The sequence below is a fragment of the Leptodactylus fuscus genome, chromosome 5 (assembly GCF_031893055.1).
Source record: "Leptodactylus fuscus isolate aLepFus1 chromosome 5, aLepFus1.hap2, whole genome shotgun sequence".
Classification (NCBI taxonomy): domain Eukaryota; kingdom Metazoa; phylum Chordata; class Amphibia; order Anura; family Leptodactylidae; genus Leptodactylus; species Leptodactylus fuscus.
Genome location: NC_134269.1, coordinates 38,482,129 through 38,509,956, shown reverse-complemented (window position 1 = coordinate 38,509,956; position 27,828 = coordinate 38,482,129). Strand labels below are relative to the sequence as shown.

General features: G+C 45.1%; 1 protein-coding gene across 1 annotated transcript in view; it reads left to right on the top strand.

Moving 5' to 3' along the window:
• Positions 1–629: 629 nt before the first annotated feature.
• The window catches only part of AEBP1 (AE binding protein 1), a 53,258-nt gene continuing 26,059 nt past the window's right edge, over positions 630–27,828 (top strand). Inside the window, exons 1-12 of the mRNA XM_075272948.1 lie at positions 630–886; positions 9,655–9,977; positions 10,634–11,371; positions 12,788–12,835; positions 13,206–13,271; positions 13,469–13,552; positions 23,627–23,701; positions 25,720–25,791; positions 26,682–26,738; positions 27,152–27,217; positions 27,300–27,409; positions 27,587–27,726. Coding sequence (XP_075129049.1) covers positions 9,698–9,977; positions 10,634–11,371; positions 12,788–12,835; positions 13,206–13,271; positions 13,469–13,552; positions 23,627–23,701; positions 25,720–25,791; positions 26,682–26,738; positions 27,152–27,217; positions 27,300–27,409; positions 27,587–27,726 — 1,736 coding nt within the window. The 5' untranslated portion in view covers positions 630–886; positions 9,655–9,697. The remainder of the gene's footprint in view (positions 887–9,654; positions 9,978–10,633; positions 11,372–12,787; positions 12,836–13,205; positions 13,272–13,468; positions 13,553–23,626; positions 23,702–25,719; positions 25,792–26,681; positions 26,739–27,151; positions 27,218–27,299; positions 27,410–27,586; positions 27,727–27,828) is intronic.

Sequence of the window (27,828 nt, the reverse complement as noted above, 5' to 3'; positions counted from 1 at the left end):
AATTATTTGCCGAGTGAGCCTAGCCTAACCTTTAAGTATTGTACTATCTTTTGTAGTAAAGGTTACTGTTGTGTCTACACTGCACCATTGTTGTGTGGGGCCACACATGAGGGCCAAGGTCCACAGAAAGAACTTATCTGTCTACAGACAGTACATTTTATTTCAGGTTTTGTACATGTTCTGCCAAAATCCTCCTCCGGCTAGGTTCGCACCTGCGCTGGGCTCTCCGTCATTCGGGTTCACAGGAGAACCTGACTGATGGAGTGCTGGCACGCTAAAACAGTGGTTATCCGCAAACCCCATGGACTATAATGGGGTCTGCCAGGTTTGCACTGTTTTTATACTGTCCCCTGCCACCAGGAATTGGGAGAACCTGAAATTTCAGGTCTTATATGGCAGAAAATATACAATGTTTGTCACTATTCCCTTGCAGACAGCCTACAGGGCAACGTATACATTGACTAATTTCATTCCCAGCAAATCTACCAGCATTTCTCGCACTCTTCTGACTTACTCAGACGTTTCCTGTCCATTCCATATTTCATCCTTCTTACTTTTCCCTCCCTGTCTTGCAGGAGCATTGATTTGTGGTGCTGGGAGGGTTAAGGATTTTAGAGGGGAGGCAGGGTGGAGAGGGGCTGGATTCAATTTCCTTCCAGCAGATGTCAGGTACAGACAGAGAGGGTCAGAGGAGTTGGGATAACGGCACAGAAAATTTGGATAAAAAGAACAATCTTTGGACCCTTCTTTTATAAATCCACCAGCAGATTCCACAATGTCATGTTGTCCCTGAAGACCTAGTGGGGAAGGACAGGATAATATTCCGTCTACCTGTGGTGGTCTCTCCTATTTCACATCCTGAAGGAGCTCGGGATCATCAGTACAGGTAGGTGGAGCATTCAGTCAAACAGGTAACCTTACAACCGAGTATGTTAGACTTACTTAGAACTTCCAAGTGTCACTTTTAGAAGACACCGTCCATACCTTTGACCCAAATCCTTCTGTCTCTGAAATGTTGCCTGCAATATATTTAATAACTCTATACAATCCTATGATGTATCAATAGTTTATTCTTGTAGCTTTGTGTATTCAGCCTATTTCTGTTGTAGCGTGTATTGTAAGGACTGATTCTAGGGTAGGTCTCTGTATGGGAACATAGAGGTTCTTACAAAATAGACCCTAAGTTGTCTAATTTTCATGTACACTATTAGAGAACCCTGGATAAGAGGAAAGAGCCCCCAATGAGGGACCCCGATCTATTATCCAGAACTGATAGTAGCTATGAAAAGCTTCTATCATTCCGGAGTGCCCAACATGTCTATGTATTACACGGACAACCCATTGATTTGTAGTACAGTTGTAGCTGTGTAATACCTTATTTCTCCTCTGGTGGCGCTGCAGGGAAATTAAGCACTTGCTACAAGATCCCGGTAGATTACAACTGACTGATCCCTGGGATTAGTGGATTGTCACAGATATCTTTTAACAAAAACTGCCCAGTCAAGACAAGGATTAAGGCTGTAGCAGTTTTTTCTGAGTGGGAATGGAACATAGGAGGGAAAAGATTTACCACCTTCCATTTTTAGGGTCATGACCACATCAAAACCAATGACATACCTACCATAGGAGCCCCTCATTCACCATTTAGTTGCTATGCATGCACCAGTATGCTTAAGCCATAGAGTTAAATATTTTACTATGTGCATGATCACAGACCTGAAATTTAACGTGTCCCTTTCACAAACTAATGACAGACTAACATGAAGAAGCAGTATTCTATAGTCTACAGCTATGTGAAGTCACTGGTTGTGTCTGCCTGTTCCTTCCACTGACTAATCGCAGACTACTGTTAAAAAGCAATAGTTTGTAGCCTGCAGCTGACATGAGGTCACTAGTTGCACCTGCCTGCCCCATTCACTGACTAATACAGACTACCACCAGAAACTGAAGTCTTTTACCTGCAGCCAGAATGATATCACCAGTTGTGCCTGCTGGCCCTTTCATTGACTAATTCCAGACCGCGTGGCGAAACAGTAGTCTGTAGTCTGCAGCTGTAGTGATGTCACTAGTTATGCTTGCCCTTTCATTGACTAATTCCAGACTGCGTGGAGAAGCAGTAGTCTGTAGTCTGCAGCTGGAGTGATGTCACTAGTTATGCTTGCCGTTTCATTGACTAATTCCAGACCGCTGTGGAGAAGCAGTAGTCTGCAGCTATAGTGATGTCACTAGTTATGCTGGCCGTTTCATTGACTAATTCCAGACCGCTGTGGAGAAGCAGTAGTCTGTAGTCTGCAGCTGTAGTGATGTCACTAGTTATGCTGGCCGTTTCATTGACTAATTCTAGACCGCTGTGGAGAAGCAGTAGTCTGTAGTCTGCAGCTGTAGTGATGTCACTAGTTATGCTTGCCATTTCATTGACTAATTCCAGACCGCGTGGAGAAGCAGTAGTCTGTAGTCTGCAGCTGTAGTGATGTCACTAGTTATGCTTGCCATTTCATTGACTAATTCCAGACCGCGTGGTGAAGCAGTAGTCTGTAGTCTGCAGCTGTAGTGATGTCACTAGTTATGCTTGCCGTTTCATTGACTAATTCCAGACCGCGTGGTGAAGCAGTAGTCTGTAGTCTGCAGCTGGAGTGATGTCACTAGTTATGCTTGCCCTTTCATTGACTAATTCCAGACCGCGTGGAGAAGCAGTAGTCTGCAGCTGTAGTGATGTCACTAGTTATGCTTGCCGTTTCATTGACTAATTCCAGACCGCGTGGAGAAGCAGTAGTCTGTAGTCTGCAGCTATAGTGATGTCACTAGTTATGCTGGCCGTTTCATTGACTAATTCCAGACCGCTGTGGAGAAGCAGTAGTCTGTAGTCTGCAGCTGTAGTGATGTCACTAGTTATGCTTGCCGTTTCATTGACTAATTCCAGACCGCTGTGGAGAAGCAGTAGTCTGTAGTCTGCAGCTGTAGTGATGTCACTAGTTATGCTGGCCCTTTCATTGACTAATTCCAGACCGCGTGGTGAAGCAGTAGTCTGTAGTCTGCAGCTGTAGTGATGTCACTAGTTATGCTTGCCCTTTCATTGACTAATTCCAGACCGCTGTGGAGAAGCAGTAGTCTGTAGTCTGCAGCTGGAGTGATGTCACTAGTTATGCTGGCCGTTTCATTGACTAATTCCAGACCGCTGTGGAGAAGCAGTAGTCTGTAGTCTGCAGCTATAGTGATGTCACTAGTTATGCTGGCCGTTTCATTGACTAATTCCAGACCGCTGTGGAGAAGCAGTAGTCTGTAGTCTGCAGCTGTAGTGATGTCACTAGTTATGCTGGCCGTTTCATTGACTAATTCTAGACCGCTGTGGAGAAGCAGTAGTCTGTAGTCTGCAGCTGTAGTGATGTCACTAGTTATGCTTGCCCTTTCATTGACTAATTCCAGACTGCGTGGAGAAGCAGTAGTCTGTAGTCTGCAGCTGGAGTGATGTCACTAGTTATGCTTGCCGTTTCATTGACTAATTCCAGACCGCTGTGGAGAAGCAGTAGTCTGTAGTCTGCAGCTGGAGTGATGTCACTAGTTATGCTGGCCGTTTCATTGACTAATTCCAGACCGCTGTGGAGAAGCAGTAGTCTGTAGTCTGCAGCTATAGTGATGTCACTAGTTATGCTGGCCGTTTCATTGACTAATTCCAGACCGCTGTGGAGAAGCAGTAGTCTGTAGTCTGCAGCTGTAGTGATGTCACTAGTTATGCTGGCCGTTTCATTGACTAATTCTAGACCGCTGTGGAGAAGCAGTAGTCTGTAGTCTGCAGCTGTAGTGATGTCACTAGTTATGCTTGCCATTTCATTGACTAATTCCAGACCGCGTGGAGAAGCAGTAGTCTGTAGTCTGCAGCTGTAGTGATGTCACTAGTTATGCTTGCCATTTCATTGACTAATTCCAGACCGCGTGGTGAAGCAGTAGTCTGTAGTCTGCAGCTGTAGTGATGTCACTAGTTATGCTTGCCGTTTCATTGACTAATTCCAGACCGCGTGGTGAAGCAGTAGTCTGTAGTCTGCAGCTGGAGTGATGTCACTAGTTATGCTTGCCCTTTCATTGACTAATTCCAGACCGCGTGGAGAAGCAGTAGTCTGCAGCTGTAGTGATGTCACTAGTTATGCTTGCCGTTTCATTGACTAATTCCAGACCGCGTGGAGAAGCAGTAGTCTGTAGTCTGCAGCTATAGTGATGTCACTAGTTATGCTGGCCGTTTCATTGACTAATTCCAGACCGCTGTGGAGAAGCAGTAGTCTGTAGTCTGCAGCTGTAGTGATGTCACTAGTTATGCTTGCCGTTTCATTGACTAATTCCAGACCGCTGTGGAGAAGCAGTAGTCTGTAGTCTGCAGCTGTAGTGATGTCACTAGTTATGCTGGCCCTTTCATTGACTAATTCCAGACCGCGTGGTGAAGCAGTAGTCTGTAGTCTGCAGCTGTAGTGATGTCACTAGTTATGCTTGCCCTTTCATTGACTAATTCCAGACCGCTGTGGAGAAGCAGTAGTCTGTAGTCTGCAGCTGGAGTGATGTCACTAGTTATGCTGGCCGTTTCATTGACTAATTCCAGACCGCTGTGGAGAAGCAGTAGTCTGTAGTCTGCAGCTATAGTGATGTCACTAGTTATGCTGGCCGTTTCATTGACTAATTCCAGACCGCTGTGGAGAAGCAGTAGTCTGTAGTCTGCAGCTGTAGTGATGTCACTAGTTATGCTGGCCGTTTCATTGACTAATTCTAGACCGCTGTGGAGAAGCAGTAGTCTGTAGTCTGCAGCTGTAGTGATGTCACTAGTTATGCTTGCCATTTCATTGACTAATTCCAGACCGCGTGGAGAAGCAGTAGTCTGTAGTCTGCAGCTGTAGTGATGTCACTAGTTATGCTTGCCATTTCATTGACTAATTCCAGACCGCGTGGTGAAGCAGTAGTCTGTAGTCTGCAGCTGTAGTGATGTCACTAGTTATGCTTGCCGTTTCATTGACTAATTCCAGACCGCGTGGTGAAGCAGTAGTCTGTAGTCTGCAGCTGGAGTGATGTCACTAGTTATGCTTGCCCTTTCATTGACTAATTCCAGACCGCATGGAGAAGCAGTAGTCTGCAGCTGTAGTGATGTCACTAGTTATGCTTGCCGTTTCATTGACTAATTCCAGACCGCGTGGAGAAGCAGTAGTCTGTAGTCTGCAGCTATAGTGATGTCACTAGTTATGCTGGCCGTTTCATTGACTAATTCCAGACCGCTGTGGAGAAGCAGTAGTCTGTAGTCTGCAGCTGTAGTGATGTCACTAGTTATGCTTGCCGTTTCATTGACTAATTCCAGACCGCTGTGGAGAAGCAGTAGTCTGTAGTCTGCAGCTGTAGTGATGTCACTAGTTATGCTGGCCCTTTCATTGACTAATTCCAGACCGCGTGGTGAAGCAGTAGTCTGTAGTCTGCAGCTGTAGTGATGTCACTAGTTATGCTTGCCGTTTCATTGACTAATTCCAGACCGCGTGGAGAAGCAGTAGTCTGTAGTCTGCAGCTGTAGTGATGTCACTAGTTATGCTTGCCGTTTCATTGACTAATTCCAGACCGCTGTGGAGAAGCAGTAGTCTGTAGTCTGCAGCTATAGTGATGTCACTAGTTATGCTGGCCCTTTCATTGACTAATTCCAGACCGCGTGGAGAAGCAGTAGTCTGTAGTCTGCAGCTGTAGTGATGTCACTAGTTATGCTGGCCGTTTCATTGACTAATTCCAGACCGCTGTGGCGAAGCAGTAGTCTGTAGTCTGCAGCTGTAGTGATGTCACTAGTTATGCTGGCCGTTTCATTGACTAATTCCAGACCGCTGTGGCGAAGCAGTAGTCTGTAGTCTGCAGCTGTAGTGATGTCACTAGTTATGCTGGCCGTTTCATTGACTAATTCCAGACCGCTGTGGAGAAGCAGTAGTCTGTAGTCTGCAGCTGGAGTGATGTCACTAGTTATGCTGGCCCTTTCACTGACTAATTCCAGACCGCGTGGAGAAGCAGTAGTCTGTAGTCTGCAGCTGGAGTGATGTCACTAGTTATGCTTGCCGTTTCATTGACTAATTCCAGACCGCGTGGAGAAGCAGTAGTCTGTAGTCTGCAGCTGTAGTGATGTCACTAGTTATGCTGGCCGTTTCATTGACTAATTCCAGACCGCTGTGGAGAAGCAGTAGTCTGTAGTCTGCAGCTATAGTGATGTCACTAGTTATGCTGGCCCTTTCATTGACTAATTCCAGACCGCGTGGTGAAGCAGTAGTCTGTAGTCTGCAGCTGGAGTGATGTCACTAGTTATGCTGGCCCTTTCACTGACTAATTCCAGACCGCTGTGGAGAAGCAGTAGTCTGTAGTCTGCAGCTGGAGTGATGTCACTAGTTATGCTTGCCGTTTCATTGACTAATTCCAGACCGCGTGGAGAAGCAGTAGTCTGTAGTCTGCAGCTGTAGTGATGTCACTAGTTATGCTGGCCGTTTCATTGACTAATTCCAGACCGCTGTGGCGAAGCAGTAGTCTGTAGTCTGCAGCTGTAGTGATGTCACTAGTTATGCTGGCCGTTTCATTGACTAATTCCAGACCGCTGTGGAGAAGCAGTAGTCTGTAGTCTGCAGCTGGAGTGATGTCACTAGTTATGCTTGCCATTTCATTGACTAATTCCAGACCGCGTGGTGAAGCAGTAGTCTGTAGTCTGCAGCTGGAGTGATGTCACTAGTTATGCTGGCCCTTTCACTGACTAATTCCAGACCGCGTGGAGAAGCAGTAGTCTGTAGTCTGCAGCTGGAGTGATGTCACTAGTTATGCTGGCCCTTTCACTGACTAATTCCAGACCGCGTGGAGAAGCAGTAGTCTGTAGTCTGCAGCTGGAGTGATGTCACTAGTTATGCTGGCCCTTTCACTGACTAATTCCAGACCGCGTGGAGAAGCAGTAGTCTGTAGTCTGCAGCTGGAGTGATGTCACTGGTTGCGCCTGCCTGCCCCATTTACTGACTATTACAGACTACCGCTAGAAGCAGTAGTCTGTAGCCTGCAGCCAGAATGATATCAGCGGCTGTGTCTGCCTGACCCTTCCCCTGTCTATTTGCAGAATACTGTGAAGCAGCAGTAGTCTGTAGTCTGCAGCTGGAGTGATGTCACTGGTTGTGCCTATTCACTTGCCTTATTACAGATATTAGCACAGTAGAACATCTCAGACTACCATTTCCCCCATACTACCACTGCCACAAGGAGCTAATATGAAGTCACAGCGACATTGTCACCATCACTAGACACATGACTGCCAGAAGCCACTATTGCAGTCCTATTGAGTACAGGGTGTCGGAGCTGAATACATATATGAACACATATAGCGTATAGTTCCATGCAGTCTGCGGCTGTATTATGTCATAATATATTCTGAATTTATGCCCTAAGCATTCAGGTATTTTGCTCTTCCTGTAGTAATCTGCCTCATTTTCCACATAGTAGTATGTAATAGAAATTAGTGCCCATTTCTGAAGGGGCTCGTGACTTCACTGAACACTGTGGCTCCTTTGTTTTGTGGGTTACAGCCCATAGACGTCCCCAGGGGCCCATATGACACATCGGAATATGAGTAAAATGGAAATCACCGTATAGTCCTAACCAAGTAACCTGAGCGCACATGATATTATATGATGTATTCAGCTATGGACACGTGGAGTGATAATGACTTTACATTATGTTACTAGTCAGGATCTCGGTGGTATGTATCATCTTGTGCTTCTTCTCTGTTCTGGTCTCCTCAGGGATGTAAACACATAGTAGAGACTTCAATGGCTTCTCCATCGGTCAGAAATGCCATTGAAGGGATTTTGCTGTATATTTGCACTATGTAGCGTCTACTAGGTCCCTGAGCAACCAATCAGGCTGCAGCTTTCATGTAAATAAAGGCCTGTGATAATCTAATCTAGAAGGTGATTGGTTGCTATGGGCAACTGCTCCATTTGTCCTTAGCACCTGTTTTGATATCCCTCTTTTATTTAAAGGGGTTGTCCAGGTTTTATTTAAAGATGACCTTTCATGTTCTCTGATATCAGCGATATTATATACAGCTAGAAAGCTGCGCCCCAGTGCCAGAGATATTGGTGCCATTAGTTTTGGCACCAATACCAAGGGCAGGCCTTACAGCTCAGCATCAGGGCTTCCAAAGTCTACGGAAGAGTACTGTTGTTTTTGCTCCTACTTTACAGTGCACGGAGCCGGAAACAGATAGTGAGGAGTCGTCATTACTACATTGCTGTTCTCATTGATGTTAATGGGGGCAGGGCTGCAGTAATGTCACCTGGCCTATGTACAGGTTAAAGAGTCATCTGCTTCTGGCTCTGTGCACTGTATAGTACAGGACCAGGCATTGGATCTGTGTCAGCCCCCATTGATCAAATATTTATTGCCTAATCTAAGGCCTCGTGCACATGGCCAAGTGTCCAGGCCAAGGGGGTCCGATATTTTAACAAACACATCCAAGTGCCTTCCAACCTCTATTGATTTCAAAGGGGAGCTTCTACCCCATTCCGTTTTCATGGAGCAGGATAGAATCCGCTCTATATGGAGCATCAACTGGCATGAATGATATTAAAGGGGTATTCCCACGTCGCATACTCACTAGTCTTCGCTGCAGGAAGTTCTTCTGTCTTCCGGCTTTGTTGCGTCATTGGTGGGCGGGGTTACATATGCAAAGCCAGTGGCGAGAAGTCATCGCTTCTATGCCGCTGGCCCTGCGTGTGCGCTGCCGATGCACTAGGCATCGGACATACAACCTTCACAATGTAATACAGACTCGGCATCCACTGTGAGGCGGATGCCGGGGAGTGTAGACGCCGGCACAGGTGAAGCCAGCAGTGGCAGGAGCGATGCTGCTATTCCGCTCCTCCGCCCCCCCCCCCCTCCCCTCTGGAATAGCAGCATCGCTCCAGCCGCTGCTGGCTTCACCTGTGCCGGCGTCTACACTCCCCGGCATCCACCTCTCTATTACAGCGGATGCCGGGTCTGTATTGGTGGCCCCTTCCCTCCCCCCAAAGTGTAAACTACCCCCCCTTCTCCAGGCTCGCTCCCGTGCACTTAGCCCCTCCTCTCTCCCCCCTCAGAGCAGCAGATACATCTCTTGACTTATGACCAGATAAGTCAAGGGATGTGTCAAAAAAAAAATGAATAAAGTAAGATAGTGGACAAACAAAACAATTTTGCTGAAGCAATGTATTTAGGAAAAGTCTTACATTCACATTAACAAGCAGTATAGATAGGATCCTTGTGATGGGACAACCCCTTTAAATGTAGCACAACTCCCATACCGTTTTCAATTTTATGTAAGTGGCAATAGAGACACAAAAACACCAGATGCGACCTATGGTCTGTAACTTTTTTGTGCTAGAATTCTGCCATAGACTACATAATAAATCTTCCCCAATATCTTTATAGTGCTTGAATTTCCCCTGCAGAGGCGCTGCTGGACTATTGAACATTTACGGCTTGGTTTACCCATCTATTACACCTGAATGCTTGAGACCCCAGCAGATGGACACTATATAGTCTGGTTATTTTTCAGAGGCCTTTCTAACAAGTCATGATTATCTAAGGCAGAGGACCCCTCTAAACATCACAGCCCAAAAAACTAACTCTAATTTTCCTTTATAGGTTTTCTTCCTGTTTTAACACTGTTACTTGCTGGAAGTGAATAATGTGGAAAAGTGGAACATCCTTAGTGATTCTGTCCCTGCTCCTACCACTGCTGCCCTCATCAGGCCGGGCACAGTCAGTTCTTACTGATGATGAGATTGAAGAGTTCTTGGAAGGATTCCTCAAGGAGCTGGTTCCCGAGGAAGAAGATGATGATAACGCAGAACCCAGAAGGGAGGAAGATGATGTTGGAGTTGGAATTAGTAGAGGTGGAGGATATGAGGAAGTTGAAGAGACTCAAATAGGAAAAAAGCCAAAAAAACCTAGAGAAGAGATTGAAGGTAAGGGGCAAAAGTTGATTCAACAGTTCATCATGGGTTGTAAAAGTAATGTATTTGTACATATATGTGCTCCCTCCCTCCTGACTTAAGATATCTTGAGATTTGTATCACAAGATGACAAGCTTTGATTTTTGGTATCCCCAACATCAATATACAATATTTTACCCCACTTCTACTATGTAAATGTGTGTATGTCCAAGACTGGTTGAGCATTGACTCCTAGGATATGTACTGTGCTACTTTGCATACTGGTGTATACAGGCATTACCTGGCCTATAAGACTCCGTACAGTACACCAACTATGCAGACTCCACAAGGAGAATCCTTATCCCCTCCAGACCCATAACAAATATGTCTCACTTAACCAACCAATACTCAGAATTGACAAGAAGCAGGAACCCAGAAAAAATTGGTCTGCAGATGGCTTTTCCTTAGGAAGTGATTTTATGGTTTGGCTTTATCCTTATTCATTTTGCAGGCCCTCTTAAAGAGTCAGACTTCAACTTTATTAGATAGCCACCTGCAACAGGGTGGCATTACAGAGACCGTTTCTCATTGTCTTGGTGGAGCACTTAATCCTATTTTATTATGTATAAAGTATAAAAAAAGATTGTGCATTTTATCTAAATTTAAATTTATTTTTTTTGATACTACAGAATCTGCTGGGAAGACAAAGGAAAAACCAAAGAAAGAAAAGAAAGAGAAGCCCCCAAAACCGACCAAGAAACCCAAAGAAAAGGCACCTAAAAAGGAAAAACCTCCAAAACCAACTAAGAAGCCCAAAGAGCCTAAAGAAAAAAAGCCAAAACCTACTAAAAAACCCAAGCCACCAAAACCTACAAAAAAGACACCAGCTAAGAAACAAGACCGACGACCAGAGGTAGAAGAGGGCAGGAACAAGAAAACCAAAGAGGAAGAGAGATACACCAGGCCCCAATCCCCTGATGAAGGAGACAGATATAGAACACCAGTTACAGGAGAGGAAGAGCGATACGAACAACCACAAACTCCTGAAGAAGATACGTATGGCTATAGAAGACCTCAAGTTACAGAGCGAGAAGAAGAAGAAAGACATAAACGACCTGTAGTCACTGACGATTATGATGAGGAAAGTTACGGAGGACCCTACGTCATTGAAGAAGAGAAAGAGAAGTTCAGAAGACCAGTGGTGGCAGAGGACTATGATGAGGAAGGATTCAAGCCACCAGATATTACAAGAGAAGGGGACAGGTACAGACCACCACACGTACCTAAGGAAGTAGATTATCCATTTAGAACACCTGATGTCACTGACCAGGACAGGTATAGACAGCCAACTGAGGAGGAGGAAAGGTACAGAAGACCACCTGTGACTGGTACAAAACCACAGACTGGAGATGACGTATGGTCAGAAGGTAGGTTTTCCAAAATGTGAAATGACAGTAATGATGAATTTTATTATGGTATCATGCATTTCTGAATTTGGCTTTATCAGTGTAGTTTTTTGAGTGAGAAGTAGTAACTATACATAAGGCCCGGTTCACATCTGCGTTCGGGTTTCCGTTCGGGAAGTCCGCTTGGGGACCTCCCGAACGGAAACCTATACGCATTAAAAAGCAGTTACCTAAAGGAAACCCATGGACCCCATAGACTATAATGGGGTCCGTGTGGTTTCTGCACGGTTTCCACATGAAACATGCGGAGAGAAAAATCCTGCTCTATCTAAAGGATATGGGGTAACTTGTTGATCGTGGGGGTGCAAACACTAGCCCTGAGAAGTGGTTTGCACCCTAGTTTTGAATGGACTGGTAGGATGGACAGTGAATACCACTCCATTCACCTCAGTAAGGGCGCCAGAGATTGCCTCGGGCTCCCTTTGAATGGGCGGGCTCCCTTTGAATAACTTGCTGTGTCTGGAATACCCCTTCAAATGTGTGATGTCCTTTGTGGATGTGATCTTGATCTTATAGCCTTTATTACTACAGAGAAAAATATTTAAAAATTAAAATGAACTATGATCTACTTTTCAAAAATAGATATGGGATATGGTAGACCGAGTTGCAGAAACAGGGTTCCCACCATTAATAATAGGTGCCATTTAGTGGCTCAGTGGTTAGCACTGCAGCACTGGAGTCCTGGGTTCAAATCCTGCCAAGGGCAACATCTGCAAGGAGTTTGTATGTTCTCCCTGTGTTTGCGTAAGTTTCCTCTGGGTACTCCGGTTTCCTCCCACACACCAAAGACATACTTATAAGGAATGTAGATTGTGAGCCCTATATGGAACAGTGACTGACAATATCTGTAAAGCGCTGCAGAATATGATGGCGCTATATAAGTAAGCATAATAAATAAATAATATCCATATATTTTCCGTAAAAAAATGAACCTTTGGGCCCATTCAAGTTTTAAGAACTGAGTGTGACTACTACCTTGAAGTTTGTCCAGCTCAATATCTCATATATGACGTTATAGGCCGTTATATCCAACTATATTATGGCATTAAACTTGGAGGATTATGGCGGCTGCACAAGGGCTGGACGAAGAACTATAGAGGCCTGGATTAAATGTTGGAGAACAGACAGGAAATGTCTCATTTCTCAGCTGAAATGAACCTTGAATACTATATACTATGTGCAGCCAAAAGCTGAATTACACTATACGTGACTTACTGCCAGAACGTTTATTATGTAGAGAATATAGAATATTTGTGTCCTTACATCAGCTTAGTATTCTGAAAAACATGGATAAACACACAAGCACTATATGAAATACAGACATCATTTCGTAGACACTTCATACTAAATAAGTTTATTTATTACCCTATGTTCTAGGAGAATATGTAGAACCTGAGGAACCTGCAAGAGGGCGGCCAAGGCCTGGTGAGTATCACATACTCTCCTTCTTAGGCTCTATTCAGACAAGTGAGTTTATCGGCTGTGGTGGTGTCCGTAATGTGTGAAAAACCTATGTGCTCTATTTTTTCACGGATTGGACACATAGGTTGATTTTCATGGACCGCACATTGATGTGAATGGGCCCATGAAAAAACGGATCCCACAAGGGATGAATTAGAATTAAAGAGTAGCCACAATGTTATGTTTTAAGACAATGTCTATGCAGAGGATATGGAGCTTTGTATCAGCAAATAGATGTCTATCCTTTATATTGAACTGCTAACAAATGAATAGATCGATAAAATGTCACTATAGAAATGGAAACAGTTATCTAAATCTGACATTTTCCCATTAGGTGTAGAAGAGGAACCCCCAACTGAAGACTACAATGAACATTTGGAGAGAGAGGACTATGATGACTGTATGGTCACCTATCTGCTACCTTCTTGTGTCTTCTTCTGTATCCGTCCATCTTCCCTTATAGCTGACCCATGCTATCTTTCTTATGTTATTATTACATACATATGTATTGTAGATTTCTATACCTTCTCTCCATTTACTTGTTGAATATCTATTTTTTGCTTCCTTCACAAAGCAATATTTTTATTCCGTGTGTAGATGGGCAGAACAGACGCCGCGGGAAGCCTCCGAAAACACCTCAGCGTCCAGAGCGCCCTGTGGTCTATGTGAAACCCACACCCAGTAAGACTCTTTACATGATATTATTAGGAGACCCTAGGCGCGCTATTTAGACAGTCAGTCCTACTGCTATAGATATCTGACATAGACATTGAATGGTTATATACAGATGTAGCAGTGCCGAGTATGTTATATCGCAAAATTTCTCTAGATAAGACAATTTGCCTGCAGCATGAAATCCCACACTGGTATGGCGCTGAGCATTAGCTGTACACTCAGCACGACATAATAATACGGCGCGAGCGGGAAGGAGATAAGGGTTAGGATGTTGTAAGGGAAAGCGCAATGGACTGTTGTGCCGTATGTGCTTGTAGCCTATTATCCACCATTGTCGTGTGTAATTTTGTCCAGCTTCACATAGATTACACTTACACGGCCGTGACACAATGGTTTTTTGGAACACAAGGATTTCAGTGGGCACTTTTCTGACATAGATGGGTGATACTGTGAGTCACATTTGGCGTAAGACCCTTTCTTGTGCCATATCCCCTATTCTGTGCCTTGCTTGACACCTTTTATGACAGTGGGCAGAGCAGGACAGAGAACGGGGAGTGAGCCAGCCTGACATATATTCATGCCAGTTTTCTGGTCTGACTTATACTGGAAGTCAACGTCAGTTTTTTATTGGCATAGACTTCCATTTTGGCATATGGGTGTGCAATTGATTTATGAACAAGCCAGAGCCTGTTGGTAGTTCAAGCATGCCATGTGTCAATTGGGGCCTTTATTAAGACTGGAGGATGAAATGCCAGTCTTATTAAATCCTCCCTAATGTGTGTTCTTTCTAACGGACCATCAAAAAAATAGAACATGGTTTATCTTTGTCCATTTTCACTGATCCCTCAATGGTCTGAAGTTTACCAGTGATCTGTGAAAATGGGTCCCAGACAGATGTTAAAATGGCCTTAAAAAAGCGACCATATTTCCTGTTTTTCATGGCCATTATTCTTCACCATCCTGTGAATATAGCCTTAGGGTGACCTTTCTGAGTTGACCTTTTACGTTACCCAAATAGCATATTGACCTAACAGATGGTGACAACTACTAATGGCGGCCACTACTTTGCCTTTGGGGTTGTCAGTCAACTTTTACCAGACCCTGCATGGCATAAAAGTCTCCTATTGTTCTTCGTTGTAGCTTATTCATGCACCAGGAAGATCAGGATAGACAGTGCTGGAGATTGGAAATGTTTGCGAAATTGTGATGTAGGTCATGCAATTGTGAAAGGACAGATAAAATGCAAATATAAGGACTAGTCTGGATTTGGAAATCCATTTTAATACTTTACTAATAAATGGTAGATCTTTGCTTCAGCTTTTAGTGAGGGCAGCTACAAAGAGTGTCCTCATAGGTAGCCCTTTGATTTCTGTGGACACTGTGCAATGTTAAATCTCACCTGTGGTGGCGCTGCAGCAAAATTGAACAATTACTGCCGGGTTCCTCAGCAGATTATAGCTGATGTTAGATGTCTCAGTAATAGGTCATCCTATGAACTGTAATATCAGGCACCACCAATGGATCGGAGTGGCACTGTTTCTGGAAATAAGTGGGCACCCTTTTTAATAAACTGGATTACCCCTTTAGGGAGGCAGTGCCATGGCAAGTATAATATAAAATATATAGAGTACTCTAGCAATACATATAAGAGCTTGAGTGGATGCAGAAACTTTCCACTCTCCATAGATTCATGAGAATATGAAGATTCCAAGAAACATAATGCAGGGTCGGCTTGTTATTACAGATATAGATAAAGGGTTTGAAGGACGTGGGGGAATGTTTAGCGCACAGAACCAGCGACATATCTCTAGTGATGTCAGTATCCCAGACTAATGGGGATCTAATCTCTGTAAGGAGTGAGAATTTCACTTCTGACCTGAATATTCCACCCTTAGTGCCAAGAAGCCTCCAGCCAGTAATAAGCAAAATCATTTCCAATGGACTGAAATGTAGAACTGCAGTATAAACAGCAGTCTCATCTGTCCTATAGAGGGGGGTAAGCGAAGCGAGCGTAAAGATGGCTGCACATATGTGAGCTTGTACTGTTAGTTTGAAGTTTTGGGTTCTTTTTTATTACAAGAAAAAATTATTTCTGATTTGGACTGGATATATGAAAAAAGCTGTGTATAAGGGGACATGCACACAATCAGGATTTATATACAGAAAACCTGCATCAAATGGCGTAGATATTCATATGCGTACATGCAGATTTTGCTGCACGACGAATAAAATAGAATTTAATGTTAATGACTTATGATACAGATTTTCTGCATTACAAATTACACCTCCCATCTCTGCCATTCATTACAGTATATACTAATGCCACTAATCTCTGCCGTTAAGTATACTATATAACAGTGATGGCGAACCTATGGCACGCAGAGCACTCTCTACTGGCATGTGCGCCGTCGCCCGGATCGCTCACTAATGGGGAATCCAGGGAATCCTCTGCCATTTATTATAATGGCAACTCTGTATCACACATTGTTACTCCCATCTCCATTTTTGCCAACAGTAGGTATAAATGAGGATTAAATATTTTTAGGTTATTTTATGATTTGTATTTTGCACCTTTAGTAGTTTTTCCTCCACAGGCTTTATCTTTAGTTTTTAGTTGCTTGAGGGAGAAGACTAGCTGTTATGATGTCAGCCATAGAAAGCATTCGAGGAATACATAACTGTCTCTTTCTCACTCTCAGATGCTGTAACAGTATTATACAGGACATAATAGAGAAGTACTGACCTGTATTGATGTGAATAAGACACTTTCTTCAGTGCTTGTGTGTCTCCCCTCTTACCCTTCTACCCCCTCTTTCCACTCAACTTCTATTTTGAGCTGTAGCATGCCACTTCCGTGACCTTCAGTGCATCTAGTTAACAAAATGGAATTCAACAGAGATATCAGAGTGAAAATCAGTATAGCAAGAAAGAAAAACCTGCTACCTGCTGTTTGTTAAAACGTTAGTGACTATTTAAGCTCTTCACTTGGCCCGGGTTCACATCTCAGTTCCCTGTCGTCCGTACCAGCGGCACAATGTGGGGTATTTCTGCCCCTGTGTGCTGGTAGGACAGGCGGATTTTTAATTAGCCAATCAAAAAGCGTGGCTGGCCCTATAAGAGGGCACAAGAACCTCCCCTCTGCGTGTTTTTTTCTGTCCTGTGTGGTCAAGGACAGGTGGGGAGGACTTGTGTCCTCTTATTTTGGGCTCTATGGGTTACTTACCTTTGGAGCATAATTCTTCTTTCTTTCAGTTTCTGACCTTCTTGATTGAAGGTTCCCTTCCCCTGTCTGGGGGAAAAAAGTTTGTTAGCCTGCGTGGCTCCTTTCCTTCCCTCCTACCTCCCTCCCTCCTCCCTCCCTTCCTTTCTCCCTCTGGCTCACCTGTCAGCGCATCGCAGTCGTGCTGGTGAGTTGGCCCGGCACTCTGCTTATCGCGGGGCTCTCTCGCTGTGCGCTCGCGGACGTGCTCTGCCGGAACTAAGTTCCCGGCGGAGAGTCCCTGCGTCCGCATTTGCCGGGCGCACACTTCCGGTTGTGTCCGGAAGTATAGCGGCGCCATTGAAAGTCCTGGCGCCGGCGGAAGGTGTTTACTCCGGCATTCTGCTTATTGCAGAATCTATGCTGCACGCAGGTTCGGGCCAGGAATTGAGGGGGTAGGCGCCCCTGCTGGGGCTGTATGGAGAGGGGGGGGGGTAACCTTTTTTCTTTCCTGGAGGGTGCATGTGATTATGGCCCCTCCCATTTCCGGCCGGCCGGGTTAAAGGTCAGGCCGGCCGGTTATTAGTTACCTTCTCCTTTTCTAAGGCGGAAGGCTGTGCATCAGAGGTTGTTGCTTAGCTTCAAGTCTCCTTTTGCCTCCAAACCAAACCTTCAGTTTCTTGTCACCTTGCTGTCCGGTCTAGGACACGGTAAGATCTACCCCTTCTTTTGATATTTGGTAGGATATGTTGGTGACAAATTTGCATGGTCTATGGTCTCTCTGTAGGATATGTCTTCCTCTACTACCCCCCCTGGGGATTATAGGAGGAAATCTACTGCCAAAAGGAAGCACCTTTCCTGTTTTGACTGTGACACTCCGCTCCCTGATGGTAGGTAGCGGCTTAAGGAGTTATCCCTCCGGGGTACTACCGGTCCTATAACCCGCCTATTATTTTTAGGCTATGAATGGGCCCGTTGTCGCGGTTGCAGAGGCCCCCCACCTGAGGAGCCTTCTCCTAGAGATATGATGGCCTGGGTCAAGGAGATGGTGAGTTGGGCATCGCTTGGGTAAGGATAATTCCCTTGCTTGTACTCTCTCTTTATTTTTGCAGGATGATTCCCTTAAAGGCATACAGTCTACCTTGTCTCAGCTCGCCAAGAGACCATGCACAGAGCATCGTTCCTCGTCCCTCCCTCCCCTGGAACATCTACGGGTGGCAGAGGATGTTTCCTCCGAGGACAACTCTGTAGTTTCCAGCAGACCTGTGTTCCACTATGAACAAACAGGCAGGCTGCTGAAGTCCATCTGGTCTACAGTGGGCCGAGATGTTGACGGGGAAGCCTCCACGTCTGCCTCTGGGGGACATATTGCCTTCCATGCGGACGCCACGCTGACCGACCTCATGGTGCAGCAGTGGAAGCAGCCAGAGAAAGGACATTCATTATCCAGGATCTTTAAGCACCTGTTCCCTATGGATTCGACTCAGTGGGATTCCTGGGGGCCTCCCCCGAAGGTGGATCTAGCCGTGGCGAAGTTGTCTCGTAGAACCCTGGTGCCCCTCGAAGATGGATCAAATCTTCAGGATCCTTTGGATCGCAGGGCTGACGCCACTCTAAAGAAGGTTTATTCTGCTTCCTCTGCCCAAGCCTCAGTAGCCATAGCCTCTACCACTGTGGGCGATTTTCTTCGTAACCGCCTAGCCACCTTGGAGCGGGATATTGATTCCGGTGTGGACAGGGATGACATCTTGGCTTCCATGAAGAATATTCATAGGGCTGCAGATTTTTTGGCAGAATCTTCTCGCCATCAGTTGAGAATTTCAGCCAAGTCGATGGCGTTGTCCACTGCGGCCCGCAGACCCCTGTGGCTAAAGCCTTGGCGTGCAGACTTTGCATCCAAGGCTGCTCTTTGCGCGCTCCCTTTTGAGCCAGGAAGAGTATTTGGGCAGGGCTTGGATACTATCATAGAGGGATTAGCTGAAGGTAAGGGGAAGTCCTTACCTCAAGCTGCCAGGGGCAGACGTGCCCCCTCTAGAGGCAGAGGTTCCGCCTCTAATTATAGACGCCCAGCCCAGCAAAGGCGTCCCAGATATCGTCCTAGAGGTTCCGGACGTGGTGCTTCTAGGGAGGACACCAAGAGGAAGCCGGAATTTTGACGCGGGGCAGCTCCCTGTGGCCCCCCTTCCTGTGGGAGGACGTCTTTCGGTTTTCTTCAGAACTTGGGTCACCCATATTCAAGATCCATGGGTGTTAAGAATTATACAGCACGGTTATCTTATCAAATTCCACCTTCCACCTCCAGATCGGTTTGTTGTCACCAGAACCCTTCCACCTTCCCAACAGGCCAGTTTAGAGACCTTGGTCGCCGAGTATGTTATCAAAGGCGCCCTGGAGAAGGTCCCAGCCTCAGATCTCGGTCTGGGAGTTTACTCCCCCGTCTTTCTGGTCCCCAAAGTCACCGGGGGCTGGAGAATGATAATAGACCTGAGGTACCTCAATCGCTTTATCAGGAAGAGGTCATTCCGTATGGAAACCGTGGATTCCGTGTCTGCTTTTCTCCAGCCAGGAGACGTGATGGTTACCCTCGACCTGAAGGACGCCTACCTTCATGTCCCTATTGCTCACTCCCACAGGAAATTCCTCAGGATTGCCGTTTCTATGGCCGGCCACAGGGAGCACTTTCAATTTACAGCTCTGCCGTTTGGCATCACATCAGCCCCCCTGGTATTTACCAAGGTGATCGCTCCGGTTGCTGCGGCCCTCAGACTACAGGGCCTCTTCATCGTTCCTTACCTAGACGACTGGCTTCTGAAAGCTCAGTCTCCTGCTGCTCTCCTCCAGCAGCTCAACCTTGCCATCAGTTTCCTACAAGAGTTAGGATGGATCATCAACTGGGAGAAGTCCGAAATCGTTCCTTCCACACGGAGGAAGTTCCTCGGGTTCATAGTGGATTCAGAAACGATGCAGATCTTCCTCTCCAGCCCAAGGAAGGAAAGGATCCAGGCCGGTGCACGGTTTCTATTACACACCCGGCGGGTAACTATCCGCACCGCCATGAGGGTCCTCGGCCTAATGTCATCCTTGGCCAGAGCAGTCCCTTGGGCTTTATGGCATTTGCGTCCCCTGCAGATGGAAGTGTTGACAACCTGGAACAGGTCTCCACGGGGACTGCACAAGAAGATCTGCCTTTCTCCCGCTACCCGTCTTTCCCTCAGATGGTGGATACACCTGAAAGACGGAAGGTCCACGGTCCCGACATTGTGGACCCTGTTGACAACAGATGCATCCCAGTGGGGATGGGGAGCCCATTGCCAGGACAGGACTGTACAAGGACGATGGAGACGTCCGGAGCTGGGATCTTCCAATCTCAAGGAACTCAGAGCTGTGTACTTGGCCCTAGTGCACTTTGCCCCGGAGTTGAAAGGCAAGTCTGTCAAGATCAGGTCAGACAACATGACGGTGGTAGTCTACATAAACAAACAAGGGGGCACCAGGTCACCAACCTTACTGAGAGAGACGAATCTTATATTCGCCTGGGCAGAGAAGAACCTAGCCCAGTTATCCGCTGTTCACATAAAGGGCTCCCTGAACATAGTAGCGGATCATCTGAGTCGGGGTATTACCGTATCAGGAGAATGGTCTCTCAATCCAGACGTTTTTCAACAGATCGTCCAGAGATGGGGTCTCCCGGAGGTCGATCTAATGGCTACCCGACTCAATGCCAAGGTAGGGACCTTCTGCTCCCTATACCAGGAGGACAATCCCTTGGCAGTGGATGCCCTGTCCATCCCATGGAGGTTCAGGCTGTTTTACATATTCCCTCCAATTCCAATCATACCGAAGGTATTGATCAAAATAAGACAGGACCAAGCCTCGGGAATAGCCATAATCCCGTTCTGGCCAAAAAGGGCTTGGTTTGCTCAGCTCATACAAATGAGTCAGGGCATATATTGGAGGCTTCCCCCTCTCCCAGATCTGGTAACCCAAGGAGAGCTGAGATGCCAGGATCTGAGGAGACTCAACCTGACAGCCTGGAGGTTGACCAGTCCCTATTGAGAAATAGAGGACTGTCACAAGCCGTCTTGAAGACCCTATCCAGCGCCAGAGCGGATTCGACTAACAGGAATTACCGTCGAATTAGTAACATCTTTAATGCCTGGTGTCTGCAGCATCAAGTGGACTCCACTGGTCCCCCGACTGAGGCGATCCTGGACTTCCTTCAAGACGGACTAGACAGAGGTCTGGCTGCGGCCACACTCAAAGTACACGTAGCGGCCCTGTCCGCCTATCTGGGGAGGCGTTTGTCTCAGGATCCTTTAGTGAGCACCTTTATTAAAGGAGCAACTAGGCTGAGACCGGTGGTGAACACCCCTGTCCACCAATGGGACCTTATTCCGGTCCTGAACGCTCTTTGTGACCAACCATTCGAACCCCTGGAAGAAGTCTCACTTAAGTTACTGACTGGCAAAATGGCACTGCTATTGGCAGTTACAACTGCCAAAAGAGTTAGTGAGCTACAAGCCTTGTCTGCCGAGGAGCCATATACTATATTTTTTCCGGACCATGTGCAGCTTAGGTTCCTCCCAGGATTTCGTCCCAAGATTCCATCCGCTGCAAATAGGAACCAAACTATTTCTCTTCCAGCATTTTTTCCCTTCCCCTCTTCATCTGAAGAGGAAAGATGGCACAGGCTGGATGTAATCAGATGTCTGCAAATTTATCTGCAGCGCACTCGCCCTTTTAGGCAGGCCGAAAACCTGTTAATCAGTTATACGGGGAAGAATAAAGGCGCCAAGGCCGCCAAGGCCACGATATCCCGCTGGGTCTCCGATACCATAAAGGTCGCCTACACCGCCCAAGGGCGTCCGGTCCCATCTTTTCTTCATGCCCACTCGACCAGGGCAGTGTCCACCTCTCGGGCTGAGAGGAGCGCGTTGTCCTTGGATCAGATTTGTGCAGCTGCCTCCTGGGCATCTGAGTCCACGTTCATTCGGCATTACCGCCTGAGGGACCGGGTGACCGATTCCTCCGCCTTTGCCCAAACCATTTTGAGCTCTGTCATGGAATAATCCCGCCCATCTTTGGGCCTACTTGCTATATCCCCACATTGTGCCGCTGGTACGGACGACAGGGAACAAGTGATTATGAAGATAATCTTGTTTCCCTTAGTCCTAACAGCGGCACAAGATTTCCCACCCTGGGAATCATATCTTATGTATAAAACTGTGTATAAATATGGAGGTACTTTTGTATTGACACGCAGAGGGGAGGTTCTTGTGCCCTCTTATAGGGCCAGCCACGCTTTTTGATTGGCTAATTAAAAATCCGCCTGTCCTACCAGCACATAGGGGCAGAAATACCCCACATTGTGCCGCTGTTAGGACTAAGGGAAACAAGATTATCTTCATAATCACTTGTTAGTGCTCGGGGATTCTGTTCCCCATTCTGTTTCAAAAATGTGGAGAGAAGCAAGCAGAACTTTTCTCTCCGCATTTTTGGGCAGAAACCCAACAGGCCCCATTATGGACTATGGGGTCTGCAGGTTTTCTGCAGGTAACCACTTTTTAAGCAGATCGGATTTCCGTTTTTTCGGATCCCCAAGCAGACCCAAAGAACAGAAACCCAAGCACAGATGTGAGCCTAGAGTCAGCCCATTATAGCTCATCAGACACCAGGCTATGGACAAGATGGTTTCTGTTGTACAATATATAGCACTAAATGTTGCATTTTCTGTTGTTCAGCCTATACAATGTGTATTGTTTAGTCCAGTCATCTAACACAGGATATTGCAGTTATTATAGATTACTATCTATGGAACTTGCACCGGTTTTTGCTGGGTCAGAGATTTTCTGAGATCATGTGACCATATATTTGACCGACAGCTGAGATGGGGGGGGGGGGTTCACAGCAGTAGCTTTAAATAGCATTCAGATAACGTAGCATTCTTGTTCCTTGTCCAAAGCAAATTCCATGGAAGATATTACGGGTTTTTGACTTGTTATTTCAAGGCATTCATTTTATTTCTGTATTCTAAGTGTGGAACGAAAGCCAAGCTTGGCCCAGATTCATGATATGGAACGGATTTGCTATTATATTTATTGCTTTACATGTGACCTGTTAGCCCCCTTCTGCAGTCAGCCTGCCGTGAATTAAAAGTACAGTATGCACACAGGGAACATGGGGATGTCCCCCTGTGCCGCCTGTACACGGGACATGATTCCACGGCTCCTTTCATTAAATGAATAGGAACCATAGAAGCACGGGCCGCAAAATAGGACAGGAATAGGACTGGGCTGTTGGCCTGCACACAGGACCGTGAAAATCACAATCGTGTGTACGGGGCCATAGAAAAGAATGGGTCAGTGTGCTATCTGTGAAATACATGCACAGCACACTGACCCACACCATGGTCGTCTGCAAGGGACCTAATAGTTATTAAAAGGAGTTGCCCCACTTGTAGGGAAGGCTATGTTATTAGGTCTTTAGTTAGGACCCTCTCGCTCTGGAGGACCCGGTACATCCATGCATTACATAATCAACCCATTGATTTAATGATATCTGTGTAATGATTAATTTCTCCTCCGGGGGCGTTGCAAGGGTATTGAACGCTTCCTGCCAGGTTCCCACAAAGATTACTGCTAATTGCTGAGGGTCCCAGCAGGGGTCATAAGAAGGTTAGTAAATTGTTATTGTGATCACCGAGAATCTGGCAACATCTTGTCCCAATAATGTTTCACTAATTTCATTAAAAAACATGCTGGAGCATTTTTTTTGGAACACTGGACTATTCAGATTTCTAGACTCAGCAACACATTTTTTTTTACTGCACTATGCTAGACATTCAAGCCGAATTATTTCAATCTGTGATTTTGTCCCCTTAGGGAAACCAGTGGTTGTAACCCCCCCACCAATTCCTGAATACCCCGACCCCAGGCCGGGATTTGATTATGATGACTGTAAGTATTATTTGACTAGCAGATTGTTTTTTCTGTACAGCCCTTTCTATGTACCTACACCTGCCTGCGTCTCTCCTCTATCACTCTTCCCCTTCTTCTCCATAACCTTCTATTGTGACCGGTAATATGACACCTCTGTAACATTCAGCAGAGATTTCCGAGTGAATGTCAGCCAGCTAAGTGGACAATGAAGCATTTTTCTCCAATATATTATAAAGTTTATGTTAACGCTCAAGATGAGCGTGGTCTGATCGTTGCCTCTCACTCCTACCACTTTATGGGGGCTCTTACCGTTCAGACTTTCCCCAATAGGTCTATATGAGGATGTTATGAGAACAAAAATAGGGGAGAACACTGAGTGTGCTTATAGTGTAGATGAGTTTGCAATGGATGTTGAAAATAAAAATGTACAGAGAAATGGACCAGTTGGTCTCTCACCTTCAGGTGTTGTGAATGAGTCACAACACCAATGGAAGCATAGAGGTTGAGGGGGCTGCAGAATCCACAGACTGGGTACCGAGAACGAGACAGTAATGGAAGAAAGGAGGCCAGTGGCTAGAGATGGACGTCTGCGCTCTCTTGTCCATAGAATGGAGTGTCGACAGGGTCAATAAAATATATGAGGTTTAATGGACAAAAACGTACTGCACTACGCGTTTCGAGCTCCACATGCTCTTCTTCAGGTGCACAATTACTTGCTAGGTGAGTTCAGATGTGTCACAAGTAATTGTGCACCTGAAGAAGAGCTTGTGGAGCTCGAAACGCGTTGTCCAGTACATTTTTGTCCATTAAACGTATATTTTATTCACCTTGTCGACACTTCAATCTGTGGACCAGAGAGCGCAGACGTCCATCTCTAGCTACTGGCCTCCTTCCTTCTATATGAGGATGTTAGATTTTTTTTCTAATGCTCCTTATGTGTCTATTAGATTAGCTTGTTCTTATGCTTAAAGGGGTTGTCCAGGAAAAACCTTTTTTGCTGTCCCAGGCCGCACACCAGGGCTTGTTCTCTGCCGCATGTGACTGCTGAGGCCAACAAGCAGCCTAAGGAAAGGACATGGGACTTCACTTACAGACATCACCTGAGATGTCCCGGTTCCTTTCCTTAGACCACTGAGGCCGCTGATTAGCCCCATAAGTCCTGTGCGGTGGGGACTTCTGCCGAAACAAGCCTAGTACACACAGTGACCTGGGACGTAGGAGTGCTAGGAACAGATGAGCATAATACACTTTTTTTATTTTTCACCTTCCCCGGCCTCCAGGACAACCTCTTTAAGGATAACAACATAAGAACGTCCTATGTTTCTGAAGCCTCATCTTTTCTCAATATCCAGATATGACGCTTTGTTTTTTCTCCATTCCTCTGCTTTTAACAATCCCTTGTGAAGGAACCTTGAAATAAGGGCAAAAATTGGGCACGTGTAGAATATAGTTGTGTCTGACAATGGAGAAAACCACAAACAACGTCGAAGATACTGAAAATTCTTTCCACTGCAAGTTCCAGTTGAGGATATGCATTATGGATACTAGCCCGCCAATCCCCTCCATTTCTATGTAGAGTATATTAATATAACCATACTAGGTCTGTGTTATTACAACTGCTATATAACCAGCTGGAACATCCCAGAATCCTAGGAATACTTAAGGTTTTTGTGATTGATACCTACAGGTCAGGAGGCAGTAACTCAGTTATTAGACATGTCCTCCAGTCATGTTCTGTCTTCTCTTCTGCTGTCATCTTGGTTTACTCTCATGACTAAGATGGTGGCAGTCTATGTTTAAGGGAAGGAACTGAAGTACTGTGATAATGAGTAGCTAGTATTGTAGGTTATGCTATTCGTCCATTAGGCACATCGTAAATGGAAAGTATAGGAGGCGACAACTATTGATGAGAGTTCTCACCATTGACTTGATGAAAGAGTACATTATGTGTTTCACCACCGTCACAGGCTACATCCTCACTAAGTAAGTCCTCTGACTTATCCAAACCTGTAATATACATGTCCTTTGTGTTGCAGATGATTATACGGTGTTTCTCAAGCCACCAGACACAAAGGAGGAAGAGTGGACAGATGAAGACAAATACCCAAGTAAGTATGTAGATGTGTCTATAGTTATGTAAGGGTATAGGGGGCACAATGACTAATAGCTATACACATGGAACAGAATTGTGCGGAACTTTAATATGGTGCCTAAGTGAGCCAGTTTCATACAGAGGTGTTTTATTGTATATTTTCATGCAAATATGGCAGATTCAGATATTTATGGCTGGAGATATTGCATCTATACAATGTCCCACAAAATCTGTATCACAGAACCCAAGGCCCAATATCATCTGCATGTTGCAAACCTGTAAAAAGATTGTCGATTTGTGTTGTGGGTTTTGACAGCAAATTTCACTTTCCTTTCAATGTACCAGGATTGAAATATGTGATAAATCTGCAGATATAACGTACATGATAAATTTTTTATGGGATAATTTTTTCAATACTGATTTTAGACAATATTAGCCTTAGGTTCCACGTTACAGCTTTTTTTTGAGCCAGTGGTTGTAATTGAGCTATATATTCTATATATTTCCCATTCCTTAAAAAAAAAAGCAACAAAAAAAGTTGCGTTTCCGCAACGTGGGGCCTCAACCTTATATACTTTTCTCCACAAATTTGGGTCTGATCCACAGCCTTACATTAGTCATTCCTTATAATCCTGCATATTATTCTATATTTTAGTGTTTTGTCGCATTACATTTTATTGTTACTTTTATTGATATTTGCTCATATAAAGGCTGTAGACATTGTAATATATAAGGTTGGATTCACACAAAGCAGATTTTGTTGCAGAAATGTTTGTAAACATCCATCTCATTGAAACTTGCAGAAATCCATGTGCTTCCCACCAAAACAACCCCATACAGATCAATGGAATTGGATCTATCTTAAGGCTGTAAATGTATTATATGTGCTTTATTTTGTGTCTACAGAAAAAACTACTAACAAAGAAGAACGTGAAAGAGAAGAAGAGGAAAAAAATAAGAAAGGTGAGGCGAAGGTGAACATTATGTAATGCACGTGCTTGGTCTTGAAGAATCATTGATATAGATGGTGTATAATGCCCCCCATTATAAGATTACCAAACAAGGTAGTCATGGCAGTCTTCTCCCGCACATCAGGTAGACTACTATCTCTTGGGATGTTGGTGCTATGAGCGAGCATCAAAAAGGGTCCATTTTCATTTTAGCCATAGGCCTCTATGTATACCACTACCTTAGCTAAATGGAGGAGCTCCATTGCACTTTCCATAACCAGATACACTTAACACATATATTTATAAGCACCCATTCGTTCCACCTCCAGATGCCGATAAATAGCTCCCAATTTATTCCATCCAGACTTTTAGAACTGGTTCATAGGCTGTGATATATAAATCAATATGATCTATTTTCTATGTTAGACAAGAAGAAACCTCCAGAAACATGGGATTCAGAAGAGGTGGAAGAACCTCCAAAGGAGAGGAGAAGTATGTGGAACTTTTGTGTGTTGCTGTAGGTTTATTGGATAAGTTGTGTTACTACCAAGGTAACTGTTCACTCTTAATGCAGAGTGCCCCCCCATTGGTCTGGAGTCCCATCGGATAGAAGATGATCAGATGCTTGCTTCTTCTATGTTGCGCCACGGACTGCATGCTCAAAGAGGTCGTCTTAACATGCAAGTACGTACAAGTCCTCCAAGAAGTCTCTATACATTACCATAACAAAATAAAAATAATCTTTAGGTGTGAAATAATACAATATATTAATGCTCATCATAGTAGTAAGTTGAAGGGACCATTAGTTCAGTACTTCTATGAATAGCTACATAAAGGAATTATAACATGTCCCATCTCCAGGCAGGAGCCAATGAAGATGACTTCTTTGATGGTGCCTGGTGTGCTGAGGATGATGGCAGATCACAGTGGTTGGAGGTGGACACTAGAAGAAGCACATTATTCACTGGTATTATAACCCAAGGACGGGACTCTATCCTTCAGTGAGTACTTTCTATGAATATTCAACTTGCCTCAAAATCCATAGGGTATATTTGGTTTTGAAAATTTCTAACCAGCCAAAATCTGTAAAAAAATTAAGTAGG